Source organism: Dendropsophus ebraccatus, chromosome 7 (assembly GCF_027789765.1).
Source record: "Dendropsophus ebraccatus isolate aDenEbr1 chromosome 7, aDenEbr1.pat, whole genome shotgun sequence".
NCBI classification, from domain to species: domain Eukaryota; kingdom Metazoa; phylum Chordata; class Amphibia; order Anura; family Hylidae; genus Dendropsophus; species Dendropsophus ebraccatus.
In genome coordinates this window covers 100,980,668-100,999,781 of record NC_091460.1, presented here as the reverse complement: position 1 = coordinate 100,999,781, position 19,114 = coordinate 100,980,668, and the positions used below count along the sequence as shown (strand labels likewise).

Genomic DNA, 19,114 nt, shown 5'->3' with positions numbered 1-19,114 from the left:
CAATGGAAGAATCAAGCAAGCCAGGCTATAATGTCTGACCAGGCCCAGTATCTCACATTTCACAGTTCTCATTTTCCGATTGTTCTATAATCAAGAACCACCTTTCTTTGAAGTCAACCAGTCTTACACATTCACACAGTTTGTTTTTATCAAAAGCTGGTGTCTGCACCCTGTAGCATTTGCACATTGATTCTCTCTAGAGAAGAGCCACCATTTTACTCTGTCTTTCTCTTGATCAGGCTTTCTCACTTTCTTTGAAGGAGACCCAGCTTACAGGCCCAGACAATTCCACATGTAGTGCATGGCTAGACTGAATGTCTGCCTTCCTCAGGCTCCATCTTCAACGCCCAATTAGCAATCTCTCTTGCTGCTAGCCAAACCCAAAACCTCCAGTGGTCCCTGACATTCTCTTGACAACGCTCAGGTACAGAAGTGCAATGAGTGTTGCAGCTCGGTCTTTCTAGAACTAACACACTTCTGTTGACTCAAAGCATCCATGCCCCTTACTAGCCCTCAAAATGAGTTGTTTTAGAGGATTCCACCCCCTCTAGTGGCCACTGTGGTACACAGCTACAATGGCACAGTTCTCCTCTGACGTACATTGAGCTCCCAGACGACTAGCTTTAAGCCCACGAAGAAGCCTACAATGGCAGCCTGTAATAGTGTCCTAGATTTACTATTGTAAATACAATATAATTTTAGTGCAATGTCTGCTGCACATTGTAAAATTCTCATTGGTATCTGTATCTTCTTTTATGTGAAAAAAAAAATTCTCATCAGTGAACATTGTTAGCAAGGCGGGGCTTCTTGGCTGTATAATTCACACCTTATTGTGACAGGTTTGGAAAAGGGATAGGGCACAATACATCAACATAGATTTCATAAGTTATACAAAAACTTATAAGATTTACTGAAATCACACACATATAAATGTATTACATCTTTTGAACAAAGACTACCAGTTAAAGGATAGAAAAGATAAACCTCCCTGGTGGCAAGGTAAAAATGGAAATAGTGGAGTACTGGATTATCCTTGTCAAACCAAGAATTGGCGAAGTAAGAGATTTTAACAGTTATTTGCACTATACATACAGTGATTTTTACAAGGGTTGTCTTCTATCCATGAATTCACAGACAGAATGTTAACTATATTTACAAACTATACATGCAGTGGGGCGCCGAATAAAAAGGTTGGATCTGGTTGTTTGTTTCTTTATGTCTTATTATGTCTCATGGTGCTTCGGAGATCCGCAAAATACTGCCATTGTACGAGTAGTAGACCAGCACTCGGAGCTCTCAGCATCAGCATTCATTATGATGCTGGGAGCTCAGAAACTGTTTAAATCTTTGTGCTACTGTACTGACACAGTGTTAGGATATACTTGTCTCCACCTTAAAGGGGTTATCCAGTGCTACAAAAACATGGCCACTTTCTTCCAGAGACCGCTCACTCTTGTCTCCAGCTTGGGTGGGGTTTTGCTGCTCAGTTTCATTGAAGTGAATGGAGCTTAATTGCAAACCGCACCTGAACTGGAGACAAGAAAGTGGCCATGTTTTTGTAGAGCTGGATCACCCATTTAAGGCCCTTACACGTCCATAGTGCTCTGAAATTTAATTCTGCAATTGGAGTCTGCACTAGGACTGTCTTTTTTTTTTTTGCAGCACAGATCTCCGCCCTGTACACACATATGTGAACAGGGCCACTGAAGTGCATTGGTCCTATGTTCTCTCCGCAATAAAGCCTGAGGCTTGGTACACAGAGTGTGAAATGAGTACAAAATAACAGAAGTAAAGTAGGTATAAAATGTAGCAGTTTTTTTTTTTTAAATCTAATAATTAGAGAAGAGCAAAGCATGCTTCATTTAGCTTTGTACGAAGCTTAACGATCGGCTTTTGAATCCCACAGTCTGGCCGCTCTGTATTTGAAACCCTCCCAAAAGGGAATGAGTGTCTTCTGTTGTAAATATTCATGTATCGTCGTCGTCGTCACTAACTCCCATGTCATTGTCTGTACTTCGGAGATCCTCTTTACTCTTTACATACTCCTGTTTTATGTTTTCCAATTCAACAAGTTCTGCTTTCAGTTTTTCCATATGGGCTGCTCGACGATTCCTCACAAGCTTTATTGGGAAAGGATTCATTTCATTGAATGCAATATTCATTAATTTCCTTTAAAAAAAAAATGTAAAGAATTCACAACTTTAACTTAAGGAGGCAAAGTAAGGATGATTTTGGACACCTATTTATCTATTATCGCTAACATCTTCCTTTCCATGGCAGCTGCCATGTATAAATCTTTGCAGTCTGCCCATTTGTGGAGATGCAACAAGGAAAATAATTACCTACTTTTTTTTGTACCAGTTTTCTTTTGCCCTGGAGTAACGATAATTGATTAACTTTACATACTCCCTCCAATGACTGACTATAACAATTTGAGGGTATCCTCTACTCCCAGCTTTGACTTCAAAACTGGAGTTGTCACAGTTAATATGCTTTGATTGAACAGGCTGTCTGCAAGGAACAGTTTTCTTTCTAAAAGAGCTTGTACCCCTTTTCAGTGTCCTCATGTTTTCAGTGTCCTCATGGAGAGCGGAATGCTGATACCCAAACAATACCAGAAGTGTAGTTGAGAGAAACTTTATAGAGAGATTACACATTTCAAAGGCTTGACCACCTTCTTCCTCAGATTCCCCTGAGGAAGATGGTCAAGCCTTCGAAATGTGTAATCCCTAAATAAAGTTTCTCTCAAACTACACTTATGGTGTCATTTGGATACTAGCATCTCACTCTCCATCAGGACCCGGAAGCTGCGTTTGAAGGCTTTTAGAAACCAACCCCTAAACAGCTGGTGGTAGCTGCTCTTTGGCTTGAGATACTTATACTATATAGATGTTGTGCCTGTAGGTCATGAAATCTAGAAACATGAGAACCTAAACCAGTCCACTACATCACATCACATCAGTATAGCGGAGAAAAAAACAAAGCAAATGGATTAGAGACTAAAAATACCTTGTTCTTTTCAAAAAACCCCAAATAGATACTAGCCAGTGTCAGAGTGAGCGCTGCTTATAACATTGGTTAATAAATTAGAATCCAAGACATAAAACAACAACAACAACCCACATATGTAGTTCGCAAAACTATCATCATAACCTCCAATTATACAAGATATCCAATAATTCACATGTATGCCATCTGTTGGAGGGCATCAGTCCAACGCTCCTTTTACAAGCCGCGATTTGGCGGCCGCTGGGGCCGCAAACAATCGCCGAGATCGCTGCTCGTTTGCAATGCCTTTACAAGGCACGACAAATCAAGGGGCCCAGGATCACAAGTGGCCCAGGCTTGTGATCTTTTCCCAGGCTGCACTAATGATATAAGAATCGTTCGTGCAGCTTGGGAAAAGATCACAAGCCTGGGCCACTTATGATCCGGCATGTCTCCTCCAGTCCCTCAGTCAGGCCACCAGATGAATCTTCAGACCCGCCTCCTCCAGAATGATTTACAGATGGAAGAGGCAGGGCCTGAAGATACAGCCGGTGGCCGGACTGGAGGAAACGTGCCGGATCACAAGCAGTGCGGATGGTAAGTATAGACTTCTGCTTGTGATCTTTAAACTGACAGCACAGACATATACATATTCTATATGTACAGTATATCCTATACAGTATACATATCTGTGCTGTCAGTTTACTTTTATTGTTTTTGGGCTCACATGACAACATGTGCCTGACAGCGATACATTTTAAAGCCTGCTCTAAACAGCCAATCAGCCAAGGATTGGGCACGTTCCCCGTCCTCAGCTGATCGGTGTCATTTTAACATGTGCCGATTATGGGCAGAAGGAGCATTTCTAGCAACACACCCTGATGATAATTGGCCTGTATAATGCTGCGTTTACACGTTCATTTTGATCTTTCAACATGTTCTCAAATCGTCGTTTGCTAAAAATTCGCAGATCGCTTCGTGTAAACAGTCTTTCAAAGATTCACCCTATGTGAAAGATGGGCTTAAACGATCTTAAAAATTCTTAAGAAATATCGTTATTGCGATCGTTTTTAACGATTTATTCGTCTAAACGCTGATCGTTATAAAAACCAAATCGTTGCTTCAAAATCGTTAAACGATTAATTGGGTGAATTATCGCTTCGTGTAAATGCAGCATAAAAGGTTGCAGTAACCAAACTCTATAGAGTTGTGCAATTTGGGTAACCAATACCAATATGATAGAAAACTATCCAAATTTCCTTTATCAAAGAAAAACAATGAATGTCAAATTACCTGCCGTCACAAATGGTCTTGGTGAAAAATGAAAGGTACTCATAGATGTCTGTTTCACTGGTCAGTTTTAAGATCTCCTCTTCATTGTATTTAAATATTGCAAGGGCATACCGAAAGATAACCTGTTAAAAAAAAAAAAAAAAGAGCAAAGGTTTATAACAAAGTAAAAAGAAGCTAGAGTCACAGGCTTACCAGTGTTACCAACTGTACAAATAGATCCATCTTTCTTGTTACTCTGCGTACAACCACTCGATCTCTTTGCATGTGAATGAGTTATTGTAATACCTACGATAGTGCTTCCCATTTAGCTGTGCCTAGGAATTGTAGCCTGTAAGCCCTGTCCAATTGTGGAAGCAGTGCTGGTATTCATAATGAAGGAGCTGTGACCCTCCAGAGAGCCAATAGAGAAGCAATGGAGCCACGTCATACAGGGCCGGTTTTAGACTAAATGTGGCCCTGGGCAAAGTTGAAGGTGGGGCTTAAAATATTTTAGAAACAATTTAAGGTCCCCATACACTTGTGTCAGCGATACCCGCTGCTTGTGGGAGGTTCAGGTATTATACGGCTAGAAATTCTGGATAAGTTAGCGCTAATCTAACCGATCTTGCTTACAGAACCTATTAGACATCTCGATTATCTCGATTATGTCTGTGCATCCCTTGCTTTATATAGTAAATAAAAAATCCATTACTTTACTTTAGTCATCACGTTCCTCAGTTTTCTCAGGCCTTGTCTTTGCGACACTCTGGTCACCACAGCTGCAGCTCTCACTTCTGGTCCCCTCTCTGAAGTAACAGGCCAATTACTGCCCGAGACAGGACACCACCGGGCCAGTGATGGGCTGAGGGGCTGTTACTTCAGTGATGGGACCAGAAGTTAGAGCTGCAGCTGCGCTGACCAGGGAATCCCACGGACAAGGCCTGGGAACGTGATCAGGTAAGTAATAGCCTTATTATTTTAAAGACACGATCATCAGCTATCTGCCGTTCTACCTGTAGCAATGATTTTTAAAGTTGTCAACAACGATCATCCGATGATTGACTGTTCAGCTGATTATTCTCCTTATTACACTGAGCAATATCAGCCTGATTCAGACAAGTATTGGTCCATGTATTAGGGCCGAGGTTCAAAAAAAAGGACAGTGGCTTCGGCATCCGCGTGCTGCCGCCAGTATATCCATGTAAAAATCAGAAAAGCGATGTACCGGTGATAGATTTGCTTTAAAAGCCAATCTGAGCCTAGGAGCAGTGTAGACAAGTGAGAAGAGTGTCAACCAATCGGTGGGGGATCGGTGAGTGCACCTATATGCTTTTGTGCATCTTATTTTTTTTTTTATGAGATTCCTGGAGTTTCCCTTTAAAGAAGCAGATAACCCCTTTAATGCTGTGGTTGGTCAGTATAGATACATATTCAGTTAGTTTCCTAGCTCCTGGCAAAAAACGCTGATTAACCATTAAAAAAAGAATAAAAAGAGGAAGGGCCTGTATGTACCTACCTTTGTCCCTTCATACAAGAAGGCATCCCATACCCTAAGGAGAATATCACTAACTAGGCTGTCAACAAATACCACAAGGAACCAGTTGAAAGTGATAAGCGACAGATCAATTTTGTATTGTTCCAAGTGTGCAGTCACACGGGGTAGTTTTTCCGACAAGAAATCTTTGAATACTCTTTGATCTACCTAGAAAAAGAAGAGAAGCTATTTTATGGCATATATATATTATAAGTCTTGCAACATAAACTTTGTATCATCCCCTAAAAAATCCACTAATCATCTTCAAAAAGCTTACCTGTGATCCTGACAGATTATTGCTGTAATATTCTGCTGGCATTATATTTTCAACAATGTCCACTAAACAATAAAATGCACTCTCCTCATCTTCCAGGACTAAAAGGGCCAGGGCGGCTAACCTACATGGGAAAAGAAGCTGCACTGTATTAGATTGTAATAAGGCCTGTCTTTATTATCTGTGCATACATATCCATAAAAGGGCATCCGTCACTCATTTAGTGCTGCCTTAAAGTGTCGTGAATTTTTTTTTTTGCAGAAATCAATAGTCCAGGCGATTTTAAGAAACTTTGTAATTAGGTTTATTAGCCGAAAAATGCATTTTTATCATGAAAAAGCAGTTTTACGCCCCCCCCCCCCCCCCCCCCCCGTCTTCATTGTTCTCCTATGGAGAGAGCTAAATAAAAGACCAAAACAGGACAACAAAGAGTTAATCTACAAATACATTGCCCTCTATCTCCTCTGACAGTCACCACTGACCTCCCTGAGCTCTGATTACAGCTGTCACCCAGCTCCGTGCCTGTAATCCTCTGTTATCTGCTTTCTGCTGTTGGTTAACTCCCTCCTTCCTCCTCCCCCCTCCCCTCTCTATAGACCAGACTGGGTACGTCTGATGCAACAAGCCACAATTTCCTGATTTTTTGCAGTGGATGGAAAAGAGGAGGGAGGGGAGGACCTGGGAAAAGACTTTTTAAATGCAGATAATGGCATATTTGGCTAATAACCCCAATTACAAAGTTTCTTAAAATCGCCTGGACTATTGATTTCTGCAAAAAAAAAATAATAATAAAAAAAAATATATATATATATATATATATATATGACAGTGACTCTTTAAATCAACAGAACAATGTATTACTTACATCATTCTGTTCAGCTGTTCTCCTGATATGCAAGTGAAAGAGCTTTGTGCCACACTACAGGTCATGTTTTGAGGATTTCCTTAGTATTTCACAGGTGATATAATTATACTCAGTGCATCAGGTATTATAACAGGTATTCTTTGTATAGGAAATCCTCAAAACATGACCTGTTGGTGAGGCCTGAGGACTGGAATTGAGAAGCACTGGTGTAGATAAACACCTGCCAATCAGTGCATGTGGGTAGAGGAAGCTGGTGCTCATAAATATCGAGGACTACTGAGCTAATAATTCTAGTGACTGTGGTGCTTCTGTAGGCCAGCAAAAAACCATCTGATTTACATAATAAATAATCAGAAAACAAGCTAAGTTTATAGTCAGCAGCCATTGAGATTTATAGGTCTACATAGGAACTGTATACATAAAATGAAGGATTTTTTTATTAGGACAATTTGCCATGTTGCTAAACTTTAATTTTAAATGCAATGGAGCATTAGAAACTTTTTTTTGCAAAAGTCTACAATCCAATGGATGGGCTTGAAATAGTAATCAGCATATTATAATACAATATTATAAAAAAATACCCTACAAAGTAATGTTCACAAACAGTAATAGCAGGAAAAAAACAGCCATTTTTTGCGAAGGCAGGTGGGAAACAATGAGCATGTTAATTACTTTGATAATCAATCATAATCAATTATGGACTGTTTTCTCTACTGTGTGTGCACTGATGGTTAGAGATAAGCAAATTTACAGTACAAGCGAAGCGAAACGCTTTTTTATCTCTGCTATTGGCTTATGAGCCGGCGGCCTTTGAAGTCCATGCCGCTCCGCCTTGAGTGCCTGGAAAAGCTGAAGTTTCCCAGGACTGAATCAAGCCTTTTCAGGTTCCCAGGGTGGAGCGGCACCTCTACTGATGGTAAATATCCCAAAGACTGCAATACAGCGCATTATTACACTGAAAAAACAGGGTGGCAGGGACAGGAACTACCTGCTTTATATGATGTTCCTGGAAAGTCATTTTTACGGCAAGGGGTTAACAGCTGTAGCATCTTGGTTTTAGATTAACTGTATGATTGTATTATATAAAAGGTTATATATTATATAAGGTTATAACGATGTATGCGCTTAAAACCCTTCCCTGCCAAGCCACTTTTCATTTTTTCATTTTCATTTGTTTTCCTCATGTTTAAAAGGCCATATCGCTTGCATGATGATGAGTGAGTTTACTTGTTCAAAATTTTCTTTCACCCCCCTCCTGCCGATTTTAGTGTTCATGGGACTTCCTCTTTAAGGTCCTTTTAGATGGCCCAATATGGAGCTGTCTACAGAGGCGAACGGGTGGAGGTCAGCGAGATCAGCACTAGTTTGTAGTGTCCTCAGAATGTGCTGCCGGGCCGCACAAACAAACAATCTCTGTATTATTTCAACGGCCCCATATATATGTTACTGTCGGCTGCACATCCCCTATTTACACAGGGAGATGTGCAGCTGAGAGCGATATATTTAAGTGCTGCACAAAAGACTAGCTAAGGAATGGGCAAATTTACCGCTTCTCGGCTGATCGCTAACACTTTTACTTAGTCCGAATGACATTTCTAGCAACACTCCTTGCCTATAATCAGTCAATGTAAAGGGCCCTTTAGTAAGATCCTGGTAATACTAGTACTATTTGACAATTCTGTCCACATGGACCTTTGTCAACATAGTATTGGAGGTATCTGGAAAACTTTTAATTCTTTACCTGTTCAGTCCTTGACAGTAGCCAATGGTGGGGTTTTGCCATGATAATGCAAATAGCACCCTTCTTAGCCTCTGAATGAAGTCAGAGTTAGGGCTGTTGAAGTGCTTGTTATTGGTCAAAGTGCGATGTATATCAAGTTCTATCTGCTGAAAGGCTGGATGTTGAGCACTCTCACATTTTCTCAGGAGGTCTTGGTAATGATTGGCAATGATACGAATCCTTTGACTAGTCAGCCATTTCCAGACACGTTTGCGGTGTTCAGTTGGAATGCCGCACCTCACCAAGGTTTTCAGTTCTGTTGAGTGAAACAACTCTCCAATGCTGTTCCATTTTATTCGTAAGGGCTTGTCTACAACCTCGTGAGTGAGCAGCTTGTTGGATCGAATTTCCAGCGCCTGGATTTTAGCAAGAAGTTTCAAGTGTTCAACCTCATATTCGGGAATTATCATGAATCCATAATCATCATATTCGCTGAAATGAACAAAGAAGTGATAAAAAAAAAATAATTAACAAAAAACATTAGAATCCACAACACTCTTTCTGTAGCCACGGTTACATGTATGCCTTTTTCCAATTGTTTTTAATGAAAACAGGAATTTACAATAGCTAGGAAAGAAAAAAAATGGCTGCTGGGTCAGAACCTAAAAGTCAAGAATTTCAGAACACAAGAAGATTTATTGCAGGTATAAATGGTGCAATGCATATCTTCATACAAATGTAAATTGGCAGAATTAGGGAAATAAAATTAAAACAAAACATAGATTGGAGTTCAGCATTACAAAAGAAAATGGAATATCTTTAAACTCTTTAACTAGGCTAGTCTTACCTTTCCATGCTCTCCTGGTGTCCTCCTAGATCATCTTTGGGTCCCGGCTGACCAATCCTACCTCCACATTCAAGATGGACTCGTCTAGCAGTGACAGCCGGCTCAGTCAATCACTGACTGGGACAAGAAATCACCATGGCCTGTGATTAGCTAAGCGGCCTGTCACTGCTAGAAGAGTCCGTCTAGAAAGTGGAGGCTGGATCGGTCAGAAATGGGACCTGAAGATGAGGTAGGAGGACACCGGAGGAATACGAAGTGGCATTGTTATGTTCTGCGCCAGGGCAGCAACGTATTAAAAGTTTAATTTTAGCAGAATACCCCTTTAACACTGAGGAAGATAGAAATAATTCTTCTCTATAATTTATTAGATAGCAGCCATTTCCCACTTCCTCCTTCTCTTAATCCTCTTGTTGTAAGACACCTGGCTGCAGCAGGAGCTTCCCCTTCCTTCTGCCCTGTCTGCAGTAGAACACAAACATTATTAAAACAGGTTTTTGGCTAAGTCCAGCCCTAAACTGGTAAAGGGGTTACCCAAGATTAAAAAAAAATCTAGCAGCTTTACTGATTTTAATGGAATACTGCAATACCACAAAGAAACTAAAGAAGAGAGTGGTGCTGTTTATGGAAGAAAATAGCTTATTTTTCTAATCTTAGATAACGCCTTTAACCCCTCCAAAACTGATAAGCCTTAACCGGTGTGTTCTCTGCAGGACTGATCAGTAAAGAATCATGTATAATATCCTGCAGATTGGCGTGACAGTGTAGGGAAACGTATATCATATTTAATTTTATCATTCATTTCTTAGTTTTTAGAGTTTCTTAAAGTGATCCTTTTATTTTCTTTGACTTTATATTCATTCCCTTCACCCTCTTACCTGACAGGACTAAACTGTACTGTGGATGGCTGGAGCGGTGATTTTATATCAGACTGTAAGGCGTCCTCTATTAAACGTTTTATGACTTCGCAGTATTCTGCATCCAGATATGGAAGCGCTTCTTGCAGCTTTCTCAGTACAATTAAATATTTGCTTTCTATTTGACAATTCCTGGCTTCCAGGTATGAACACTGTAAAATTAAGGGGTTTCAAAAGAGCGTTAGTTGGTCATTGTATATGCAAAGACGGTCAGGTTTATTAATTAAACAAGTTATAAAGAAATCAAATGGGTGGTGTCAGGGCCAGAATAGGGCAAGAAAGCAGCCCTGGCATACAAAACACCTATCCATCCCACATATCATACATGCTCCTGTCCCCCTAAAATGGGTGGGGGGAAAGCACAAAATGGCAGTGTCATGTGCACTGCGGCAAATCCTGTTGTTTTGGCTCACAATGCTTAAAGGGGTTATCTGCTTAAAAGCAAAAAAATGAAATGCTGGCTGGTTTGCCTTACTCACCAAGTCCCAGTGAGTATTTTGAAACGTCTCTGATCTTTTTACCTGCTGTCATTCCTGAGGTACAAGTTTTTCTAAAAGCTGATCTATAACCAAGATAGGAAACTACATTTCCCATCATGCATTTGCCTGATTGGTCCATTTGCGTACTCACCCCCTTAACTTTTTTTCTTGCCCACTGCTGTCATTACTATTGCACAGTAAACACAGGACTGTTCTTTTCACTGATTTTGCATCACATCACCCCAGTATGTATCTCATACTAGCTGATGATGTAGCAGAGCTGACCCGTGCATGGTGTATATATGTGCTGCATAACAGGTATCTGTTTACCAGGTTTAGATCTCTGCTTGCTCTGAATGAAAACATTCTAGTTCCATCCAGACTCTATAACACTTACAATATCCAGAGCAAGCAGAGACAGAGCTAGAACTTTTCATATTACAGAAACCTAGGCTCAGGGACACATGTAAGTCTATAGAAGCAGCACAGGTGCATGGAGATGATGCAGATAATGTCTCCTGGGGGTCGGGTTACAAGTTCAATAGGCAAGCTAACCCGGCCCCCAGAGAGAAGATCACATGTCCTCAGACCACAAAGGAGGGGGGAAGAGGGAGTTGTGCGTGGTCTGAGTGGACCGAGAGTAGAAGATTTTAGACAACAAGAGCAGATAAGAATGAGAAAAAAAAAACAGGGAAAGGGTGCAAGATAGGTTTTACATATATATTAGACATAGGGTGGTATTGGAAAGGGGGATTGTTTAGAATATTGTTTTTGTTACCCGGATAACCCCTTAAACACTAGTAACATAGTAATATAAGTCTTCATCATTTGCACAACTTGCTGCAGACCTGCTGTACCATATTTCTGCACCAATAGTAATGCATTTAAAATGTGAGTGCCCAACTGTTGAGAAGCCCCGCCTTGTTGACACTGTACACTGTTGAAATGAAGAGATTTTAAAGCAAACAGAAGACACAGACAAGTTTTATACAGGAATATATCACATGTGCAGCATATAAGCCTGTGGATGGTGAGGAGAACCACACCAGTAAGAGAAGTGACAATATCTCTTTAAAGGGGAAATAATACTTTACTCCAACAGTTACATACAGTTACATACTGTAACATGCACTCATACATGTGGGAAACATGCAGTGTTCATATTTATACCAGCCATGGGCAATAATTCGCCCTTGGGTCTTATTTATCGGCTTTGCAAATGAGAACGTAAATAGATACTCTTATACACACACACACCCTGCTTCATTGCACCGATGGACAGTGTCATCTAGGCGGGGCTTCACAACAGATGGGCTTCCTCTAAACTGGGGTAAAAGAAAGATGAATCAGTTGCATCTATTAACCAATCAGACTTCAGCTCTTGTCTTTCCTAGGCCCCCTTGGGAATGAGTAGTGATCTATTTACTAAGAGCAACAGATTCATTGTACCTATCAATCTAGGATTAGCTAGTAAAGTGCACTAGCTGCTACTGCCATAAAAAATAAAATAAAAATCCAATAACAAGCATTGGATCATATAGAATGCGTCAGATGAAGGACAATTTTACACTGGTATAACAAAGGCCATTTTTGAGCCCATATGACTACAATAGCTCATGTCAGTCAACCCCTATATAACAGTCCTGCAAAACAAGATTAACAGTAAAACTAAAAAGGTCTTCTACCTCTTCCAGTATATAATCTAAAATACTATCATGCTCTTAAAACAAAGTAGGTCAAGAATTTCTGATCATGGTTGATTACAGAGTTAGGCTGCGTTCACACTACGTATATTTCAGTCAGTATATGTATATTTCAGTCAGTATATTTCAGTCAGTATTGCAACCAAAACCAGGAGTGGATTAAAAACACAGAAAGGATCTGTTCACACAATGTTGAAATTGAGTGGATGGCGCCATATAATGGCAAATATTTGCTGTTATTTTAGAACAACGGCTGTTATATTGAAATAATGGCCGTTATTTACTGCTATATGGCGGCCATCAACTCAATTTCAACATTGTGTGGACAGAGCCTTTCTGTGTTTTTAATCCACTCCTGGTTTTGGTTGCAATACTGACTGAAATATACTGACTGAAATATACGTAGTGTGAACGCAGCCTTATAATAATGATGATAAAAACAAGAGTTAAAAAAAACCTTCCAGAACAGCTAATGTACATACATGCCACATCTGAGGTCAAATGGTCAGGCACTTGGATGCCTATAAAAGGGCCAACAATCTGTGATAATGGCCGTTAACAGCGAAAAATAATAAGTGAGTGTGGTAAATGTCTGTCAAGCTTAGGAGTCAAATGGTTCAGGCATGTACACACCCTATAAGGGTAGCTTCACACACACCGCATTGCAGTGGATTTCCTGCTACGTATCCGCAGCAGATTTAACTAAATGAATGATCACAGCATCAAATCCGCACTGTAAAATCTGCTGTGGATCCGCAGCAGATTTGATGGTGCAGATTTGATGCTGTGTTCATTTATTTAGTCAAATCATCGTATCTACAGCAGAAAATCCACTGCGATATGGTACCTGTGAAGCTACCCTTATAGGGTGTGTACATGCCTGAACCATTTGACTCCTAAGCTTGACAGACATTTACCACACTCACTTATTATTTTTTGCTGTTAACGGCCATTATCTATTATGCAAATCTATATAACTCTAAATCTATATACAGTGGTACCTTGGTTTAAGAGTAACTTGGTCTAAGAGCGTTTTGGTTTAAGAGCTCACAGTTTTTCAAAATTGTGACTTGGTTTAAGAGCAATGCTTTGGTTTAAGAGCTCCCTGTACTGGGAGGGCGAGTTGGTAAGGGACATATTCTGTATAGAGGGGTCTACAGCAATGTACTCTGATCCAGAAAGTCTCCCTCACCTTCCAAATCATAGCAGATCCACTTCAGGCTGGGGCTTACATCAGGGGACAAGACTGTGGAGGTAATCTCGCCATAGCTCTCGCTAACCCCTCTCTCCCCAGACAGAGAGTGATGTATACTGTGCTCACATATGCCCAACTCATTTCTTCATGCTCCCAGCAGTCTCTGTCAGTCCTAATTAGTCCATGCTGACCACCCACAGACCTCTGACAGCAGCCCTGCTTCTCTATTCTAGCCTGTTGTACTATGCTACTCCATTATGGGGATCTGCACTTCCATCCTGTATCTACAAACTGCTGCTGTTTTTCAGGTTTATGCCCTTACTGTATATTATACTCCACACACTGATTGCTATGCTGTACAGTAACTTATAATATCACATATTCAGCTGTTTCTCCTTGTTTGTTTCATCTGTTCTACATGTTATTCAAAATATAAAATCATTATTTTTGGGGTGTGGAACCATTTGTCTGCATTTCAATGATTTCTTATGGGAAATTTTGCTTTGTTTTAAAGAGAGGATTTGGATTACAAGCACGGCCCCGGAACGAATTATGCTCGTAATCCAAGGCACCACTGTATATCTATATAACTTTTTGACACCAGTTGATTTGAAAGAGTACCCCTTCAATAAATCAGGAGTACGCTAAGGCAGAGGAATTCCCCTCCCCCAATATGTATACCATGAAATGCAATATAACTTCCAATATGGTAATCACATAGAAAATCCTTCACAGTCAACTGAGATTGTATGGGTAAATTCAAACATACCATACTGTATTGAATTTCACACTGAAATTCATTGTGACAATTTAGTGCCATAGAAGTGTAAAAATGAAGCTATAGCACTGCTATTATGGTTAAAAATAAAAAAATAAAAAAAAAATAAATAAATAAAGTAACCACTCTTACCTGTCCATGCTCCCCCGGCATCTCTTGGTCCCCCACTCACTACCAGCCCCCTCAGCCAATCACTGCCTGTTCTGCGGCACCCAATGCTTGGCTAAGCGGGCTGTCACTGAGCCAGGGTCCCTGCAGGAGGGCACCACAGGAGCGCCAACAGGTTAGAATGGCTTCTTTATTGCTTTTTTACAATAAACATATCTTATGTTTTGTAATACTATGGCACTCCATTCTCGTCTGCCATAGACTTTAATGGTAATCAGTATCATAGCAGACTTCCTGAAATCCACTGTGATGCGGTACGTGTGAACATTTTTTTTAATCCATTTTTTGCATAAAACAGATAAAAAATGGACTGCATAAGTGTAGTGTGAACACAGCCTTTTTCAACTAAGATGTGATGGTGGGAACACAGCCTATGTGGTCAACCAATCAATACATAATAAAAGGCATATATTCTTTGGACACGTGTACTGCTGGATTACCCTGTAATGTGTACTCACACCTGATCAGCATGATGACCGTTACCTTCATTAGCAGGGCAGTCTCTTTTTCAGCTGTGTTTCTCCATAGCTGTGTCACCTGATGGATTTCTGAGTTTAAAAACTGGTTCTGTGTCTTGTAGGCACTGATGTCATCCTTTTGAAAGATAACAGAAGTTGTTAAGGTTATGTTCATCTCGTACAATAGGAGCTCATATGACACAGTTTGCAACCTTACCTGTTTGCACACTCAATTGTCTTACCATTAAGCTGTCAATCTTCCTATATTGCCCTTGTAAGGTCGCAATTCCAATATTGTTTTCAGTTTGGCTAAGAAGCTGCTCGCTCTGCTTCAGGATAACTTGTTGTTTTGCACTGTTCTTTTCCATTAACAATTGTACATGCTCCTTCAGTTCTCCTATATGAAAATCCTTGAAGCTAACACCCTGTTCCAGGTCCTGCTTTTCTTGTTCCAGGGCCTCCACGCGTTGTCTCAGGTCCTCAATCTGCCTAACCTTATGTCGTATTAATTCCAGTCTGTCTTTCTCCTCTGGGGCGCCTAGATACTCAGTGCATGCTCTTTTTTCCTCTTGAGCAGACTCAAGAGCACGGTGAAGAAGCTTCACAAGATCCTGGTGGAAATAACAATAAAGGGGACAAGGTTACATTGTGTGAATTACATGGAGAAAGGGCCAAGAAACGGTGCAGAACTGACCTGCCAATAACAGTGATTGCCGTTATGGCGGGAGCTCATCTCCCCCTAGGTGACAAGTAAAAGATGGCTTTCATTTTATTTTACTTATTTATTTATTGTATAATGTATTATAAATATTACCTGTTTTGTACTTATATATTTAAAAAAGCTCTGCAGAATTTGCAGGCGCTATAAAAATAATTAAATATTATTGCTTGTTATGAAGAATAGCAGCCATCTTTACCTGATCACTGTGTCTGGACACAGTGAAGCTGTAAAACTGTTGTGTACATGTACACCACAGTGCGCTAAAGCCCAGACGACCGTGACCTACATGTACAGCATATGTTGTTAGGGTGCCTTCACACGTACTGACTCGCAGCTAGGTCCTGGTCTGAACGACCGCTGCATTTATGTAATTCTGCCAGCCACTTAACCCCTTCTGATGCCGCCCGCCTCCTGCTCCACTCTGTATACATACCTCCTCGCTCCACGGGGTCCCAGCGTACTGCTCTCGCGCCCGGCCAATCAGTGTGTTGCCCTGCCGCAGCCACTGATTGGCCGGGCGGGAGAGCAGGACGCCAGGACCCCGTGGAGTGGGGAGGTATGTATACAGAGCGGAGCGGGAGGCGGGCGGCATCAGCAGGGGTTAAGCGGCCGGCAGAATTGCATACACGCAGCGGTCGTTCAGACCGCTGCGTGTATGTAGTGACAGTGATCTGCCAGGACCTAGCCGACTCGCACCCTTGAGGGGGTTAAACAATGCAACAGGCAGGCAATTTTTAATTGCACAGCACAGCTAAAAGCTGATTCAGTTCATACTGCCTTCATTAACCTAAGGGCGCTCTTACACAGTCTTATGCTGCGTTTAAACACGGAGCGATAATTCGCCCGATCTTACGATTTCGAAGGACCGGGCCAATTGTCACTTTTACGTTTTCATTTTTTTCTCCTTGCCTTCTAAGACCCATATCTTATTTATTTTTCCACCTACTGGGCCATGTGAGGGCTTGTTTTTTTCAGGTGTACTTTGTAATGGCGAGAATTTGGGTTAAAAAAAATGAGATTCCTCAAATTTTGGGGGGGTTCCACGTTTACATAATGCACTTTAGGGTAAAACTGACATTTTTTTGTTATTCTATAGGACAGTCAGCGATATGCATGTTTACTAGGTTTTCTAAAGTTTTACAATTTTTATTAGCAGTAAAACTTTTTTTTTGCAAATAAGTGTATTTAAAATGGCCCTACGGTGACTCTTAAAGTGCTTTTATTTTTTCACCCACGGGGTCATATGGGGCATCATTTTTTGCACCACGATCTCTAGTTTTTATTAGTTACATTTTTTTCTAGATCAGATGTGTTGATCTCTTTTTATAAATTTTTTAATACATAAAATGTAATTTAAAAAAAGCAATCTCGGCAGTTTTTACTGCTTTTTGTTCATGCCGTTCACCGTGCAGGAATAATATTGTTTTATTTTAATAGATCGGACGATTACATATGCTACGGTATATAATATGTTAATTAACTTTATTATTTTTGTATTTTATGTATAAAACGGGAAGGGGGGGTGATCTTCACTTTTATTGGAGGAGGGGCTTCAGGACATTTTTTTAAACTTTTTTATAGATATTTTTTTTTGTTTACACTTTTATAGTCCCCTTAGGGAACTATTATATACATTTATTGGATTCTATACATTGATCACTGCTATGCCATATGCTATACCAGCAGCGTTTAAGGGGTTAATGGCAGGCGGCCGCGTGATCGTGGCAGCCCCCCATTGAGGGTGAGGGCCTGGCTGCTAATAGCAGCCGATCCTCACCCGCTTTGGAGCAAGCTCAGCTCCTCAGCACGCTCCATAGCCCTGTACCACGGTGGGGTGTACATTTACGCCCAGGGCCGTTTCTGCCATGAGGCGGAATGAGTATTCCGCCTCAGGCGGCAGATTCTGCGCCCCTGCAGGGGGCGGCAGACAGCAGCCCTGCGCCTGCAGCCGCTCACCTGTCCTGCCGCAGCCGTCCAGTCCCGCCGCCAACGCTTACCGCTGTCCCGCGCCGTCAGTCAGCAGCTGTTATCGCCCTCCAGCGAGTCGTGAGTGCCCGTGGTCAGCGGGGGCCGCGATGCCCCCGCTGACCCCAGGCACTCACGACTCTCTGGAGGGCGATGACAGCTGCTGACTGACGGCACTGGAGCGCAGAAAGGAACAGCGGTGGGACGGGACGGCTGCGGCAGGACAGGTGAGCGGCTGCAGGGTCGGGAGACAGCGGTGAGCGGGACGGGACGGCTGCTGCAGGACAGGTGAGTGCGGGGCGTCCAGGCGCGGGTGATTCGGTTACGGCGGGGTGGGGGGGTGCGGGGGGTGCAGGCGCGGGTGATTCGGTTACGGCGGGGGGGGGGGTGGTTGGTGCGGGGGGTGCCGGCGCAGGTGATCCGGTTACGGCGGCGGAGGGGGGGGGGGGTTGTCAGGGGGCGGCCGCCTGAGGTTTGCCTCAGGCGGCAGAAACCCCAGAATCGGCCCTGTTTACGCCCGTTTGCACCAAGGCCCAGGCTGCGGGAGTAAATGTACCCCCCATGTCGTTAAGGGGTTAAGGCCCCCTTCACACAACCAGAAATCTGCCCTGATTTCTTAGAGGTGGAGAGAGAGCGCAGCATTAGCAGCGTGGTCCATCCCTCTGGTGCTCTTGCATTTGCAGTTGCTCTCCCTCCCATGCATTGTGTTTTATGACAAAGATGTGAACGAAGAAATAACGCACCAGAAGATACGGTGAGTGCAGGAACAGATTAACTGACTATAGGCCAGGATTGATGATTTTTATTACAATTAATTTAAAATAAAATGAATAAAAGTGAATCAATTATGTCTCATCTACACAAATATGGTATTAATAAAAACTAGACATGATGGTGCAATAAATGACACCCCATACACCCCCGTACGTGAAAAAATAGAAACGAGCCCCTACATGGCCCAGTAGCTGGAAAAATAAAAGTGTTATTGAAAAATTGTCCCGGTCCTTAACCCTTTAAGGACGGAGCCAGTTTTAATTTTTGTGCTTTCGTTTTTTTCTCATGCGCTTGCATATTTCTCCTACAGACCCATATGACCCCTTATTTTTTGCAACACCAATTATACTTTGCAAATACAGACTTAATTTTTCTATAAAATATGCTGCAAAACCAGAAAAAAAATTATATGTGCAGTGAAATTGGGAAAAAAAGGTTTTCGTGTTTACGCCGTTCGCC

At 41.7% G+C, this 19,114-nt stretch overlaps 1 protein-coding gene across 4 annotated transcripts in view; it reads right to left on the bottom strand.

Moving 5' to 3' along the window:
• Positions 1-886: 886 nt before the first annotated feature.
• Positions 887-19,114, bottom strand: part of TBC1D2 (TBC1 domain family member 2) — a 46,106-nt gene continuing 27,878 nt past the window's right edge. For all 4 annotated transcript variants that reach the window (XM_069977998.1, XM_069977999.1, XM_069978000.1 and 1 more), the window contains 8 exons: positions 15,438-15,806; positions 15,221-15,331; positions 10,376-10,566; positions 8,675-9,145; positions 6,072-6,192; positions 5,777-5,962; positions 4,282-4,403; positions 887-2,169 (listed from right to left, as the gene is read on the bottom strand). In XM_069977998.1, the coding sequence (XP_069834099.1) occupies positions 1,968-2,169; positions 4,282-4,403; positions 5,777-5,962; positions 6,072-6,192; positions 8,675-9,145; positions 10,376-10,566; positions 15,221-15,331; positions 15,438-15,806 (1,773 nt within the window). In that variant the 3' untranslated portion in view covers positions 887-1,967. The remainder of the gene's footprint in view (positions 2,170-4,281; positions 4,404-5,776; positions 5,963-6,071; positions 6,193-8,674; positions 9,146-10,375; positions 10,567-15,220; positions 15,332-15,437; positions 15,807-19,114) is intronic.